A 17,302-nucleotide genomic window follows, 5' to 3' on the forward strand; every position below is an offset into this window, starting at 1 on the left:
GGAATTTAATCCCAAAAGTACAAAGCTTAGATATACAAAAATAGCGCAAGAGGAACAGAGGGATTTTGATGTAGAAATTTAATGATCCTTGAAGGTTATATCATAAATAGATATGACATTAAGAAGAAATATGGAAACTTGCCTTATTTAGCCAAGGTAGACTGTAAGAGCAGGGAAGTTATGGTGCAAGTTTATAAAACATTGGGTAGGCCGCCGCTGAAATGATGTATCTGGTTCTAGGTGCCAAACTATAGAAGGACACAGAGGGTGGCAAGGAGATTTCACCAAGTTATGGCTGGGATAGAACACTTCAGTCCTGAAAGTTGCCTAGGCACAGAGGAAGCTGAGCTGGGACCTGATGGAATTATAGTAAACTCTGAGGCGTATAGCTGGGAGGTTTAGAAGGGTTTTCAGGATGATTTTCTTTTTCCCCACCCAGCTGATTGGAGTCTGGAGCACATTTCCTGATAGAGTAACAAGCAAGTACTGCCACAACCTATTGCTAAGTATGTGTACAAGTACTTGAATTGCAGGACGCAGAAGGCTGGAGAATGGGATTAGTGTAAACCACCAGGATATTGAGGAAAAGATGTGCAGGCAGATTAAGGGAAGATGTAAAAACAATAGGCTTGTTGTCATGGGAGACTACACCTTCTCTCATATGAACTGAGACCTTAGTGCAAGAAGTCTAGATGGAACAGAATTTGTTAGGGGTATCCAGGAGGGCTTTGTAAATCATTATGTAGATACTCCAACAAGAGGAGGGCTGTACTAGTGTTGGGTAATGATCCTAACCATGTGATCAACCTTTCAGTGGGTAGTGGGTGAGTAGTTAGGGAACAGTGACCAGAAATTCTTAAGTTTTAAGATAGCTATAGATAAGGATAAGTATGGACCTTTTGGAGAAGTATTAAATTGAAGCAGAACAAATTACAAAAGTATTAGGCATTAACTAGAGAGAGTTAATTGGGAATAGCTGGTTTTGTGCAAGTCCACATCTGACATGTGGAGGGTGTTTACAGATCAACTGCACAGATTACATAACAGGTATGTTCTAGTCAGAAGGAAGGACCAGGATGGCAAGATAAGAGAACGTTGCATGTCCAATAAGGTGATAAATTTGGTCAAGAAGAAAAAGGAAAAGTATGTGAAGCTTAGGAAACCAGAATCAAGCAGAGCTCTTGTGAATTATAAAGAAGTCATTAAAAGAACTCAGGAGGGAATTACAAAAGACAGGAGAGGCCATGAACAGTGCTTGGCAAGTAGGACTAAAGAGAATGCCAAGACATTCTATACATACATCAAGAGCAAGAGGACAACTAGGGGAAAGGGTAGGACTACTCAAGGATAAAGGGGGAGAAATTTGTTTGGATGCAGAGGATATGGGTGAGGTCCTTAATGAGTACTTTACAGTATTTACCAAGAAAAACGATATGGTGGATAAGAAGATCAGTTCTGAGTGTATTAATATGCCAGAGGGAATTTCAAGGTTAAGGAGGAAGTAGCTTTGGGTCTCTAAAAGAGCATTAAAATAGGTAAGTCCCCAGGGCTTGATAGCATATACCTTAGGTTATTGAGAGAGGCGAGAAATAAGCTTGCCGGAGCCTTGATCAATATCTTCCTGTCCTTGCTAGCCAGAGGACTGGCAAGGAGCTAATGTTGTTCCATTATTCAAGAAGGGAACCAGGGATAATCCTGGAAATGATAGACCAATGAGCATTTCAGTGGAAGGGAAATTACTGGAGAGAATTAGGGATAGGATTTATAAGCATTTGGATAACAATGGCCTAATTAGGGGGAGCCAGTATGGTTTTGTGAGGAGCAAGTTGTGTCTTACTAATTTGATTGAGCTTTTTGATGAGTGGTCAAGGGTGATTGATGAAGGTGGAGGTTGATGTCTAAGTGGATTTTACTAAGGTGTTTGACAAGGTCGCTAATGGGAGGCTCCTCCAAAAGATTAAGATGCATGCGATCAATAGTGAATTGGCCCTTTGGATTCATAACTGGCTTGCCCATAGAGGACAGCAGATAATGGTCAATGGGACTTACTGTAACTGGAGCTCTATGATTAGTAGTGTTCAACTGGGACCTCGGGTGTTCGTGATGTATATAAGTGACCTGGATGAAAATGTAGATGGATATGTTCGTAAGTTTACAGATGATACAAAGATCAGTGGTGTTGTAGATAGCATAGAAGACTGGGAAAGAACACAGTGGGATATAGATCAGTTGCAGATATGGGCAGAGAAATGGCAGATAGAGTTTAACCCAGCCAAATGTGAAGTGTTGTGCCTGGGTAGTCAAATGTAGGCAGACAGTATAACTGTTAAGGGAAAGACACTTAACAGCGTTGATGAGCAAGAGGATTCTTCCTCGTCTTCTCCTTCTTCTTCTTCCCATCACCCCTACTCGGACATAGGCCACCGACAGCAGCTTGTCAGAGTCCTGTGCCCTGGACCAGTCTTTCAGGTTTTTGCAGGTGTAGCCCATCTTCTTGGGGTATCCTTCTTCTCCCAAGGATGAGGTCTTGGGAGCTTTTGTTGGCATTTCTGTAGCACTGGGTTTTATGGGATGGGGTTGCTAGCCCCATGCTCATCCTCCTCTTGAAGCTGGGCTTGGGACCTTCCATGGCTGAGTTGGGAAGTTGCAGCTTTATAAAGTTCTAGTTAGGCCTCATCTGGAGTATTTTGTGCAGTTCTGCCCCCCCCCCCCCCATTATTGGAAGGATGTTGAGGCTTTGGAGAACAAGTAGAAGAGGTTTATCAGGATGCTCTAATCCCTGCTGTGCTTTCATCATTCCCTTTGACCTTCCCCTCCCTGAGGCAGAATGTTCTGAACTCAGCAAGAGCCTTACCTTTTACTCCCTTTGCCAGCTCCTCAGTGAGTTCTGTACCCGCCACAGCACCAAGCTTCTCTTCTTTAGCAAGAATTCCCCACCCTACACTGATGACCCCTTCTCCCATCTCCAACCCTCCTCCTCTTCTTTGGCATTCCACCCTGGTTCTCTGCCTGCTCAAGATCTTTTCATCTGTAACTGTCAATGAGGCATCAACCATCTAGACTTCAGCGCCTCTCTCTCCTCCTCAAACTTACCCCCTCTGAACGCACTGCCCTCCACTCTCTCCATACCAATCCCAACCTTACCATCAAACTCACAAAGGAGGTGATGTTGTAGTGTGGCGGACTGACCTCTACCTTACTGAAGCACCACAACCCTCCTCCATCTGGGAGAACTGCTCTTCACCCTCAACTATTTCTCCTTCAGTTCTTCCCACTTTCTCCAAACTCAAGGTGTAGCCATAGTTACCCATATGGGCCCCAGCAATGTCTGTTTCCTATTGGCTACTTGGAGCAGTCCATGTTCCAAGCCTTCCCTGATAATACTCACTGACTTTTTCTGCACTACAATGATGACTGCATTGGTGCTACTTCATGCACCCACGCTGAGCTCGTCAATTTCATCAATTTCCACCCTGCCCTTAAATTCACTTGGTCCATTTCTGACACCGCCCTTCCCTTTCTCGATCTCTCCGTCCCCATTACTGGAGACAAACTGTCTACCAATATCTTTTATAAGTCTACCAATTGCCACGGCTATCTTGCCTATACCTTTTCCAAGCCTGTTTCCTGTAAAAATGCTTTTACATTTTTACAAAAGGAAGCACTTTTCTCGCTTCCTTTGTCTCCGCCGCATTTGTTGCCAGGATGAGGTTTTCCTTTCCAGGACATCACCAATGTCCTCCCTCTTCAAAGAACAGGGGTTTCCTTCCTCCACCATTGATGCTGCTCTCATACCCGCATCTCCTCTGCACCTCAGACATCTGCGCTCACCCCACCTTCCCACCCCCTTAGCAGGGATAGAGTTCCTCTTGTCCTCACCTACCATCCCATGAGCCTCAGCATCCAACATTCTCTGTAACTTCCGCCAACTTCAACAGGATCTTACCACCAAACACATCTTTACCTCTCCCACTCTCCCCTTTCCACAGGGATCACTCCCTCTGTGATCCCCCTGTCCATTCATCCTTCCCCACTAACCTCCCTCTTGGTATATCTCCCTGGAAGCGACAGAAGTGCTATGCCTGCCCATTCATCTCCTCCCTCACCTCTATTCAGGGCCCTGAACAGGCCTTCCAAGTGAGCTAACACTTCACCTGCAAATCTCTTGGGGTTGTCTATTGTATCCAGAGCTCCCAATGTGGCCTCCTTAACATTAGTGAGACCCAATGTAAATTCACCTTCACTCCATCCACCAAAAGCAGACATTTCCTGGAGGCCAGCCTCTTTAATCTTATCCCCATTCTTGTTCCAACATGTCGGTCCACAGCCTCCTCTTCTGCCAAGGTGAGATCACCCTCAGGGTGGACAAGCAGCACTTCATATTCTGTCGAGGTAGCCTCCAACCTGATGGCAGGAACATCGATTTCTCCTTCTGGTATTTTCTTTTCTTTTCCCCTTCCCTCTTCTTCTATTCCCCACTTTGGCCTCTTCTCATTTGCCTATCATCTCCCCTGGTGCCTTCTCCTCCTTCCCCTTCACCCATGGTCCACTCTCCTCCCATCAGGTTCCTTCTTCTCCTGCACTTGAACTTTCCTACCCACCTGGCTTCACCTATCACCTTCCAGCTAGCTTTCCTCTCCTCCACCCACTTATTTATTCCGACATCTTTCCCCTTTCTTTCCAGTCCTGCTGAAGGATCTTGGCCTGAGATGACAACTGTTTATTCATTTCCATAGATGCAGCCTGATCTGCTGCATTCCTAAAGCATTGTGCGTGTGTGTGTGTGTGTGTGTGTGTGTGTTTTGCTCTGGATTTCCAGCATCTTCAGAACCTCTTGTGTTTGCCAGGACATTACCTGGATTAGAGGGTATGTGCTATAAGGAGAGTTTGGAAAAACTTGTGTTGATTTCTCTGGAATGGTGGAGGTTGAGGGGATATACATTCCCAACCTCTTTTATGCCCCTACCATTAAGCGACAGGTCTGTGGAACCCAGGTTGAGAACCCTGTATAGAGATTTATAAGGTCGTGCGAGGAGTAGAATAGACAGACAGTACCTTTTTCTCAGCACATCCATTTAAGGTGAGGGGATAAGTTTGATTAAGATCTAAAGGGCAAGTTTTTTTTACACATAATGATGGGTGCCTGAAATGCACTGCCTGGGGTGGTAGTGGAGGCAGCTACATTAAGGACTTTTAAGAGATGTTTGGATAGGTACATGCATGTGAGGGAAATGGAAAGGTATGGAAATTGTGTAGGCAAAAAGGATTAGTTTCATTTGGCCATTTGATTACTATTTGAAGCAGTTTGGCACAACATTGTGGGCCTAGGAGCCTCTTCCTGTGCTGTACTGTTCTATGTTCTGAGAAACTGCCCTGTCATTCAACAAGACCATGGCTCTCCTTCTACCTCAAACATGATTTCAATACCATAACCCTAATGTTACTTTGTTTAACATGCAAAAATCAGTATGTTTTGAGTGTAATAATTAGACAGGCTTCTACATCCCTTAAGTGCAAAAAAATTCCGAAGATTCATCAAACTGACAACCAACAACACCAGCTCTTTCCCTTTCTCTCTCCACGTATGCTGACCAACCTGCTGAGTGTTCCCCACAGGTTGAGCTGCTTATTTGAGATTTCCACCATATATAGTTGATTGATTTTCATTCTTCTAAAGTCAATAGTGACGCAGATAATTCAATCTCCCTTCAATGACAGGTCTGCCGTGCCTTAAAAAACATTCTATGGCGAATCTTCGAATGATCTTCTACAATAAAGTGTAGCTCGTTTAGAGAGAGGCCAAATGACATAATATTGCAAATGAAGTCTCATCAACTGTTGCAAAATATCTCTACTGTTGTGTTCAGCTATCTTCTGGAGAAGGTCAACGAAACTGGATGAAATTGTGGATTACAAAACACCATGACAGCTCAAAAAGATTACCCTGCTGAACCACGAAGAGTGTTGGAACAACCGGTTGACTTGCCGCCCCACCTGTCAATTAAGGTCCGCCGTCGTCCCATGATGCCCGGCGAGCCCGCGGGGCACCCTGGGCCGAGTTGTAGTCCGATTCTCTGAAGCGCGGGGAGGCAGTGCGTGCGCCCGTCTTTGCATGACGTCGGCGGAATGTAGCGGCGTTCTCGCCGAGCTGGGAGCTGGTCGGTGACAGAGTGTCAGCCGCACCCCGGAGGGCGGAGGGACGGGGCCAGTCGCTGCCCGTTCAGCAGCTCGTCAGGGGCTGTGGTGGGGGGGGAGGAGGCCGTGACGAAGCTGCCGGCGAAGGGAAAAGGGGTGAAGGGAGCGGGGGCTGCACCCGGCGCTCCGGCTGGCTGCAGTGGGAGGAAAGGAAGGCTGGATTGGTGCTGGTACCGGGCGAGGGCTGCGACCTGCTCCGTCCGATAACACTGCACCAATCCGCGCCAGTTTACCGTCGGTCGATCGTGACAGCTCCTTCCTTCCCTCCCTCCCCCTTGGGTAATCCGTTCAGCCCCGTCTATCAATAGCACTGAGGCGAGTCAAACTGGGCTTTACGGTGCGGCTGGTAAATCATCTGTAACAACATGAAGATCAAAGACGCCAAGAAACCCTGTGAGTTCATTAATTTATTGATCCGTGGCCCTTTTTAACTTCGAAAAATAACGCCATTACACGATACAATCCGTGGCTGGGATTAGTTAAAATTCCGATTTATTCTGCATCGTAGTAGATTTGACGATTAATCAATGCGCGATGCCTTGAGCTCCGGACGAGGAAGACAATTTCTAGTAAATCGAAGTGAAATATCCACTGAATTGAAACGACGTCCGACAACCATCTTTCAGGAAATAGCCATTCGCTGCTCTGTTTCCCTCCTCCTTCCCCAGGAAGTAGAGCCACCATAGTAATGGAAGAGACCCGTTGTGTTCTCGTTTGCGAGAAGCGTGCAGATTGGTTTGATTGTTGGTGATAGGATGTGTGAAAGTGTATTTGCCACTTGAGATCACGTCCGCAGTGAGATATCCCTTTGACTGACAAAGGCGGAATTGGCAGTTTTAGATTTTATTCACCATTTTTGTCTTTACCAGGAGAGCTTTTATATACGAGTGCGGTGTAAGGGTCGATCTGATAGGTTATCTGATAGAGATCACTAAATACGCCAATAAAATATACTATCAGTTTTGTCGAGAGTAACTTATCGTGGCAAGCCGACATATTTGTAAAAATCCCCTCTTGAATGAATATGACATTAAATGTTTTCAATTATATTGGTTTCTGGTTTGTGTAATGCGATTGGGATTTTATTTAGGGATCATACAATAATTCAGTTTCTCCGTATTTTTGTATAATCCTTGGAAAATAATATGTATATAGTGGAGCAATAAGTTGACTTCTGATAACTGACAGTGGAAAAGAAGTAACTAAATGTACTGCTCTTTTATCATTTTAGTGTAAATTTTGACTTGCTTTTAAAAGCTAGTGAAATATTCAAATAAATAGGAATGAATGGCATCAAGGATAGCGTTCTCCAAAAATAAATAGTTAATGTATATGACAGACAGACATACTTTATTGATCCCGAGGGAAATTGGGTTTTGTTACAGCCACCAACCAAGAATAGTGAAGAAATATAGCAATATAAAACCATAAATAATTAAATAATAAGTTAATCATGCCAAGTGGAAATAAGTCCAGGACCAGCCTATTGGCTCAGGGTGTCTGACACTCCCAAGGGAGGAGTTGTAAAGTTTGATGGCCACAGGCAGGAATGACTTCCTATGACGCTCAGTGTTATATCTCGGTGGAATGAGTCTCTGGCTGAATGTACCTAACCAGTACATTATGGATTGGATGGGAGTCATTGTCCAAGATGGCATGCAACTTGGACAGCATCCTCTTTTCAGACACCACTGTCAGAGAGTCCAGTTCCACCCCCACAACATCACTGGCCTCACGAATAAGTTTGTTGATTCTGTTGGTGTCTGCTACCCTCAGCCTGCTGCCCCAACACACAACAGCAAACAAGATAGCACTGGCCACCACAGCCTCGTAGAACATCCTCAGCGTCGTCCGGCAGATGTTAAAGGACCTCAGTCTCCTCAGGAAATAGAGACAGCTCTGACCCTTCTTGTAGACAGCCTCAGTGTTCTTTGACCAGTCCAGTTTATTGTCCATTCGTATCCCCAGGTATTTGTAATCCTCCACCTTGTCCACACTGACCCCTTGGATGGAAACGGGTCACTGGTGCCTTAGCCCTCCTCAGGTCTACCACCAGCTCCTTAGTCTTTTTCACATTAAGCTGCAGATGATTCTGCTCACACCACGTGACAAAGTTTCCCACCGTAGCCCTGTACTCAGCCTCATCTCCCTTGCTGATGCATCCAACTATGACAGAGTCGTCAGAAAACTTCTGAAGATGGCAAGACTCTGTGCAGTAGTTGAAGTCCAAGGTGTAGATGGTGAAGAGAAAGGGAGACAGGACAGTCCCCTGTGGAGCCCCAGTGCTGCAAGTGCACATACTGTGGTCTGCCAGTCAGGTAATCAATAATCCATGACACCAGGGAAGCATCCACCTGCATCACTGTCAGCTTCTCACCCAGCAGAGCAGGGCGGATGGTGTTGAATGCACTTAATGTGTAGTGAATTGGGGTAGCATGCATTTACATAACTGGTATGTTGTCTTAATTCAAAATTCAAAGTAGACAATCAGCTCTTTCTTCTTACTGACATTGAGTGCCAGGTTGTTGCTGCGGCACCACTCCACTAATTGGCATATCTCACTTCTATACGCCCTTTCGTTACCACCTGAGATTCTACCAACAATGGTTGTATCATCAGCAAATTTATAGATGGTATTTGAGCTATGCCTAGCCACAGAGTCATGTGTATCTAAAGAGTAGAGCAGTGGGCTAAGCACACACCCTGAGGTGCACCAGTGTTGATCGCCAGCGAGGAGGTTATGTTATCACCAATCCGCACAGATTGTGGTCTTCCGGTTAGGAAGTCAAGGATCCAATTGCAGAGGGAGGTACAGAGGCCCAGGTTCTGCAACTTCTCAATCAGGATTGTGGGAATGATGGTATTAAATGCTGAGCTATAGTTGATGAACAGCATCCTGACATGGGTGTTTGTTTTGTCCAGGTGGTCTAAAGCCGTGTGGAGAGCCATTGAGATTGTGTCTGCAGTTGACCTAATGTGGCGATAGGCAAATTGCAATGGGTCCAGGTCCTTGATGAGGCAGGAGTTCAGTCTAGTCATGACCAACCTCTCAAAGCATTTCATCAATGTTGATGTGAGTGCTACCAGGCGATAGTCCTTAAGGCACTTCACGTTGTTCTTCTTAGGCACTGGTATAATTGTTTCCTTTTTGAAGCAAGTGGGAACTTCCACACATAGCAGTGAGAGGTTGAAAATGTCCTTGAGTACTCCCGCTAATTGGGTGGCACAGGTTTTCAGAGCCTTACCAGCTACTCCATCGTGACCTTCCCCCTTGCGAGGATTCACTCCCTTTAAAGGCAGCCTAACATTGACCTCTGAGACTGAGATCACAGGGTCACTGGGTGCAGCAGGGATCTTCACAGCTGCATTTGTGTTCTCCCTTTCAAATTACCATAATATGTTTATAAACTATAAACTTGTAAAGTGTCAGTCATTGGCTTGTGTGAATTCTTCTACCTGATGGCATTAAACATGTTTTGAAGAAACTGACTATTGACTTGTCCAATACACTAGATCTTTGTTTTATTTCTGGTAATTGTTTAGTATTTCTGATTGTCAGTCTGCTCCAGCAACCTATCACCCACTTTGGCCCAACAGTCTGTGTTTTTAAATTGAGAGTGATAACAGACTGAAGATGTATGTCTGTTGTGATTTAATGGTATTCATTGTTTTGCAATTTTCATCAACATTACGGATAAATCAAGCAAAAATTGAAAATTCAGGGTCGTCAATCAATGCTTTAAATGCTTAAAGTCCATCCATTCAGTTTAATCATTTTAAAGATGGGTGTCTGTGCATTAAAATATAAATTATGTTCAAGGATAATTAGATGAAAATCTACAAAACTGCAGATGCTACCATTCTAAAAGAAACAAAGAAAATACTGGGAACAGGCGGCAAGGAAGAGAAATAAACTTCATAACTCAGGTCAGAAACAGTTTGCCAGAGAGCCAGGTTAATTTCTGTAAAGGAGAGTGAATTTTGTAAATTGTGGGTTTTATGACCTCAAGATATCGCAAAGTACTTTGCAGCCAATTTTAGTATTTATGAAGTTTGGACATAGGTGAGGTTGAAAACTCTAATGCTAGTTTGGCAACTCATGCAATAGCAACCAGATCATCTACTTCAGTGCTATGAAATTGGGTTGTTTTTGTCACATGCGCCATGATACAATGAAAGGCTTGTCTTGAATACTCTTAGAGATCAAGTCATTGCACCGTGCTTTGAGATAGAACAAGGTAAAATAATAACAGACTGCATAATGAAGTGTAACAGCTACAGAGAAAGTACAGGTAAACAATAGGGTGCAAGATCATAACAAGGTAGATTGTTAGATCTTATCATACCAGAGAACAATTCACTAGTCTAGGTGACCTACCTCAATAACTATCATCCAGTGGCACTTACATTCACCCTGATGAACTGCTTTGAAAGTTTGATTATAAAGTATATCAACTCCTGCCCAAGAAATAATCTGAATCTGCTCCAATTATCCTACCATCACAGTAGATCAACAGCAGATACCATTTCATTGGATCTTCACTCAGCTCTGGAACCACAGAACAATGAAGATATATATGCCCGGATGCTCTTCGCTGACTTCTATCATCCCCCCAACTCATCACTAAGCTCCAAGAATTGGGCCTTGATACATTACTATGCAACTGGATTCGCAATCTCCTCACTGGCTGACCTCACTGGGTATGGATTGACAACAACATCTCCTCTACAATCGCCATTAGCAAAGATGCACCCCTGGGATTAGCCCCCTGCTCCATTCACATTTATTCTTATGATTGTGTGGTGAAGTACAGCAGGGACCAATTGTAAGTTGGCCAATCAAAGATGGTGACAAATCAGCATATAGGAGAGAGATTGAAAATCTGGTCGAGTGGTGTCACAACAACAACCTCTCACCAAATATCAGCAAAACCAAAGATCTGATTTTCAAATACAGGAGAAAGAAGCCAGAGGTCCATGAGGCAGTCTTCATTAGGCGAATGGAGGTGGAGAGAGTCAGTAGTTTTAAATTCCTTGGCATCAACTTATCAGAGGATCTGTTCTGGGGAATGGGGAAGAAATGTGATCTAAGTGACTTTAACCGTGGAATGATTGTTGGAGCCAGACAGGGTGGTTTGAGTATCTCAGAACTGCTGATCTTCTTAGATTTTCTCTAGAGTTTACAGAGAATAATGCAAGAAACAAAAAAATCCACCTCGTTAATGAGAGAGGTCAGAATAGAATGGCCAGACTGGTTTAAGGTGACAGGAATTCAAATAACCATTTATTACAGCAGTGGTCTGCAGAAGAGCATCTTCGAACACACAGCACATCGAACCTTGAAGTGGATGGGCTATGGCAGCAGAAGACCACGAACATACACGCTGAGCATTTTATTAGGTCTGGGGGTACCTCATGAAGTGTAAACTTTGACAAATATGCAAAGGAAGACAAACTGTGCAAATAAATAAAACTGAGAATATGAGTCGTAAATAGTCCTTAACAGTGGGTCTGTAGGTTGTAGAATCAAGTTAGAGATGTGAGTGAAGTTATCCACACCAACTCAGGAGCCTAATTGTTGTAGGATAAAAATATTCCTAATCGTCATAGTGTGGCACCTAAACTTATAACAGCAGAGTAGAAACTATTGTTGAGCGAGAGGTACATGCTTTTAGGCTTTTGTATCTTCTGCTCAGTGCGAGTGGGGAGAAAGGAGAACATCCAGACTGTGTTTGCATTACTGAGGTATTAAGAAGTATAGACAAGTGTTCATAGAAGGAAGACTGCTTCCTGCGATATGGTGGCCTGTGTCCACAAACTCCTCTGCAGTTTCTTGCAGGCACAGGCAGAGAGGTTGCCAGTTCAAGCTGTTATTCATCCAGATAGGATGCTTTCTATGGTGCATCAGCTAAAATGTGAAATTTCATTAGTTTCCAAAGGAAGTGAGATTTATTAGCCATGGTTGGACCAGAAGAGGCATTTGGTGATGTTCACTGCTAGGAACTTGAAGCTCTCGACCTCAATAGCTTTGATGTGGACAGGAGAATATGCATTGCTCCCCTTCCTGAAATCAATGACCAGGTCTTTTGTTTTGCTGACATTGAGGGCATGGTTGTTGTCGTGGCACCAACAGTTCTCCATCTCCTTCCCGTGTTCCAATTTGAGATACAGCTCACTGCAGTGGTATCATCTGCATACTTAGAGAAGGAGTAGAGCAGGGGGCTGAGGTTGCAACCATGTGAAGCACCAGTGTTTAGGATAATCGTTGCTGAGGTGTTGCTGCATATCATTTCTGATTGTGGTCTATCGATCAGGGGTCAAGAATCCAGTTGCAGAGTGAGGTGTTGATCCCAGGGTCCAGAGTTTGGTGATGTTTTCTTCTAATAGTATTGAAGGAGAAACAGTAGTGTATAAACAATGGTCTAATGTGCAGTTGCAAGAAAAAGTTTGTAAACCATTTGCAATTACCTGGTTTTCTCCATTAATTACTCATAAAATTACTCACTAATTAAACCACATTTTTATGAATAATGCAGAAAACCAGGTAATTACAAAGGGTTCACAAACTATTTCTTGCAACTGTATCTTTACAGTTCAAATGCTCCAGGGATGAACCTGGAAGGCTGGAGTAGCATGCCAGACTAGCGCCTCATAGCATTTCATGATGGTGGATGTCAGACCCACTGGGTGGCAGTCATTAAGGCACATTATCTTATTTTTTTGTAGGTACAGGGATGATTGTGGTCTTCTTGGAGAAAGAAAGAACCATGGATTTAAAAGGGAAGATATTTTAAAACGTATGCAAATACTACCAACCAGCCAATTTGCTCAGGATCTAAAGACATTGCCAGGAACATCATCCAGACCAGATTTTGTTTGAGGGATAAATATTAATCAGAAGTACCCTACTTTGTTTTTGATTTAGTGTTTAGGGATCTTATGCTTCCTCTTGATGGGAGTGTTGATTTGATAGTGTGTCTACAAGATGGTACACCAGCAGTTTCTCAGTTCCACATTGAAATGTCAGTCAGCAATTTATGCTCTAGACTAGGGAGGGAATCAATACACTGATCTGTAACAAAGGGCAAGGGTAAGCCATAGTTGATCCATGCTTGTTCCAAGTGCTTCTACAGTTGTGTTTAATGTGAATGCTGTACGTGATAACTTGCACTGAATATAGCGATCGATTGCCATGTCCTTTGTACAGTAAATAAGCAAATTATGATTCTACTTTATCAAGATGGACTCATAAAACTTGTCCTGCAGCTCCACTGATCTGAATTTAATCCTGACTTTAAATGCTCTCTGTCTAGACCAGGGGTCCATGGACCCCTTGATTAATGGTAAGGCTCCATGGTCTTGAGTGTGCACATTCTTCTGATGACAGCAAGAGATTCCTTGGGTGGACTGGTTTCCTGTCTATCCAAAAATGTGTGGGTTGGTCTGTTAATTCACCACAAAAAATAACTTCTGTCATGTAAGTGAGCATTAGAAACTTGGGGAGGGGGGGGGGGTGGGGGAAGGGTTGATGGAAATGTGTGGAGAATAGAATGGAGTTAGTGTAAATAGATGATGAATGGTTGGCAGTGAGTCTGAGGACCTGTTGCTATGCTGTATGAAAATGAAATCAGTGGGTTTGATATCTCATTTATTTAGAGAACACAAACATTATCCAAAGACAAAATTAATCTATGACTACAAAATCAGGAAGGTGGCTTTGTACAGATCAGTTTGTTTAATGCTGCAGATTTATTTGATAGAAATGCTCTCTGTTCGTCCTCAGAGGATCAAATGGTCCTAAAATACTTTGTGCCATTAACAATAAGCAGCAAAGTTGGGTTAGTATGTGTAAGTAAATAATGACTTGAGAATTGTCAAGAAGGGCTGTGAACAGATTTCTCCTTTACTTTTTTATTTTACTTTAATGGTTCTACCATGTCATGTCATGCCAGATCAATGAATCTGGAACATTGCAGTATGATTACAAAATCTTGTATCTAACTAGCTGACTTGTAAATTGGTTAGTTTTTTACACTTCTCTTTAATGGTAACAGTTTCATGCACGTGGAGGGAAGTATGCAACAGGAACTGAAAATTCTACCTCTTCTGAAGTTTCCAGTGGTTCCATGTCATCTGAGTTTTTGGCCTCTCAATGTATTTTCATTCTATTCCTAATCACCTTGTTTCCTGTACCTTGTACTAGCTGTCTGAGCAAATAGTTTCTCTCTACTTCTACTTGAATATGGGGCCTCTCCCCTCTCAGAATCCCTACAACATCCTGTCCCCCAAGTAAAATAAAAATACCTGTGACATCTTTCCTATCAGCGATTATTCTGTTGTCCTAATGTGTTTTTTCCCCTTAGGCTCTTTTTTAAGTCTTCAATTCCATGCATTTCATAGTCGTAGAAAAGTACTGCACACAAACAGGTCCTTCAACCCATCTAATCTTTGCCATGCCATATAAACTGTCTAGTCCCATCAACCTACATCCATGGCCTTCCATTTCCCTTCCAACCGTATACCTATCCAAACTTCTACTAAATGTTGAAATTGAGCTTGCATGCACTTCCTGTAGTGAATCACTCTAGCTTAACCATGGTATAGCACTGTAAGTGTCCAACCTCAATGTGACAGTGATTTACTGCCAGTTTTCAATGTGTCTGCAGCATTGGCAGTAGTTGACTTACAGTCTCATGCCACTGCACTCATTGAGTTCCACTGAATCGTTACTAAGATCCTGTTCTCCTCCCCCACATCATACACTTTAGAACTCTTCAGTACTCAATGCTTCCTCCTACCTTCTTTATGCAACTTTGTTATATGATTGTGAGATGTGATGTTAGTTTTTCCATTAATACCGACAGAATCCCTTGTACCTGTCACCATAGATAATCTGCTTGAGAAAGCCACCAGGTTGAGCAGATTTGCGGGAGGAAAGGAATTGACAACATTTCAGATCAGTACCATGCAACAGGACTGAGAGTGGAAAAGCAAAATGGTCAGCATAAATAGGAAAGAAGTAAGAGATAAAGGCCAAGGTAATCGGTGGACTGAGGAATGGTTTTAGTTGACAAACTGTAGTTCATTTGGAGGGATTTGAGTGGTGGATGATCTTAAATGATAGATGGAGGCAGATGGAACTGTTAGAGGAGAAGTGAATGGTACTTGGAACTGGAACCGGAACCAGAACCAGATGGGATACAGGAGGTAGATGTCTGTGTTGAACTGTATATGCTTAGAAGATTGATAGAGCTGTGGATGAGCCTGGGTGCTAGGGCACGCCAGAGGATAATAATGCTAAAATGAAGATTCGGCTTCATGCAGATACTTCCCACCATCCACAAGACACAGGGTAGGACTGCAAGAGAAATTCTGTGCAGCTACCAAGACCTAAAGAATGCTCTTTATTGGTCTGCGTGTGCGGCTGCAAGACTATTGAGGAAGCTTTGAATTTCTCAGAAAAAAGCTACCTCTCAATCATTTTGAGCTCCCATGTTGGTTCAACAGTGACAAATTTATTGGTGTAAAATGTCACTATTGAAAATGGCGATTACTTATTGAGGTTTAAGCTCCATCACAAGAGCGTGTGTGACCTGTACCATCTGGGGGGGGGGGGGGGGGAGAAAACAGTTGAGTCAGAGTGTAGAGAGATTGTTGGGAAGGGCAGGCAGTATTTCAGCAGTGGGATGTTTTTTTTTAATTCAAGGAGTATCAGGAGCAAGGATGATGAACTTTAAGCATGAGTCAGTACATAGAACTATGGTATTGTGATCATTACAGAGACATGGCTGCTGGGTCTTATGGGGTTTAGATGTTTCAAAGGGACAGGGAGGGAGGTAAAGAGGTGGGGGGGGCAGCATTGCTAAACAGTGATAGTATCACATTGCAGAAAGGGAGGACATTATGGAGAGATTGTCTACTGAGACTGGGCAAGTCAGAAACAAGAAGGGAGCAATCACTCTATTGGAAATCTTCTATTGACCCTCTAAAAGTAACAGAAAACAGATCAGGAGGTAGATTTTGGAAAGGTGCAAAATAGCAGGGTTGTTATCATGGGTGACTTCAACTTCCTTAATATTAATTGACACCTCCTTAGTGCAAAGTGTTTAGGTGGGGCAGAATTTGTTAGGTATGATAAGGAAGGATTCCTGGCACATTGTGTAGACAGGCTGACTAGAAGAAAGGCCATACTAGATCTGCTCTGCTACTATGCTATGAAACTTGTCAGGTGTCACACCTCGCAAGAGGGTGAGCACTTTGGAGTTGGTGACCACAACTCCCTGACCATTTCCATATGCTTGAGAGGGATAGGAGCAGTCAGTATTGGGAAGTAGCTAATTGGAGAAGAGGAAATTATGATGTGAACCTGGGAGCATAAATTGGGAATAGGTGTACTCAGAGAAATCCATAACAAAAATGTGGAGATTGTTGAGGGAGTACTTACATGATATTCTGGATAGGTTTATCCAGTTGAGGATAGGGTGAAGGAACCATGGTTATCAAGAGGAAGAAAGAAGTCTGCTTAAAGTTTTGTAAGAAAAGATCAGGCAGGGATCTAGTGAATTACAAGTTAGTCAGGAATGAGCTGAAGAATGGACTTGGGAGGGGACATGAGAAGGTCTTGGCGAGTAGGATTAAGGAAAAGCTGAAGGTGTTCCACACATGTGAAGAAGAGGTGAATGACTAGAATGAGGGTAGGACTGATTATGGGTAGAAGAAAAAACATGCCTGGAGTCGGAAGTCTTATTTCAGTGGTGGGAAAATTGTTGGAGAAGGTTAAAGATGGGAATTATAAGCATTTGGAGAAGCGCAGTCTGATTAGGGATAGTCAGGGGCAAGTTATGTTTTCAGAGCCTGATTAAATTTGAGGATGTTACAAAGCAGACTGATGAAGGTCAAGAATGTGGTGTATGTGAATTTTATTAAGATTTTTGATGTTTCTCTGTCGTTGCCTCATTCAGAAAGTCAAAATGCATGGGGGTAAATGGAGTATATTCTGCCTGGAGGTTGATGACCAATGGTATTTAGCAAGGGTCTGTTTTGGGGCCCCTGCTCATTGTGATTTTTTGTAAATAACTTGGATGAGGAAGTTGTAGTGTTGGTTAGT

The 17,302-nt window shown here is 43.3% G+C and overlaps 1 protein-coding gene across 2 annotated transcripts in view; it reads left to right on the forward strand.

Annotated features, from left to right (window-relative positions):
- The first annotated feature begins 6,099 nt into the window (after positions 1-6,099).
- LOC140739441 (pantothenate kinase 3) overlaps positions 6,100-17,302 on the forward strand; it is a 34,836-nt gene continuing 23,633 nt past the window's right edge. The window contains exon 1 of one of the 2 annotated variants that reach the window (XM_073067736.1): positions 6,100-6,588. In XM_073067736.1, the coding sequence (XP_072923837.1) occupies positions 6,561-6,588 (28 nt within the window). In that variant the 5' untranslated portion in view covers positions 6,100-6,560. The remainder of the gene's footprint in view (positions 6,589-17,302) is intronic. The other variant, XM_073067735.1, reaches the window with a different exon arrangement.

This window comes from Hemitrygon akajei, chromosome 15, assembly GCF_048418815.1.
Source record: "Hemitrygon akajei chromosome 15, sHemAka1.3, whole genome shotgun sequence".
NCBI lineage: Eukaryota > Metazoa > Chordata > Chondrichthyes > Myliobatiformes > Dasyatidae > Hemitrygon > Hemitrygon akajei.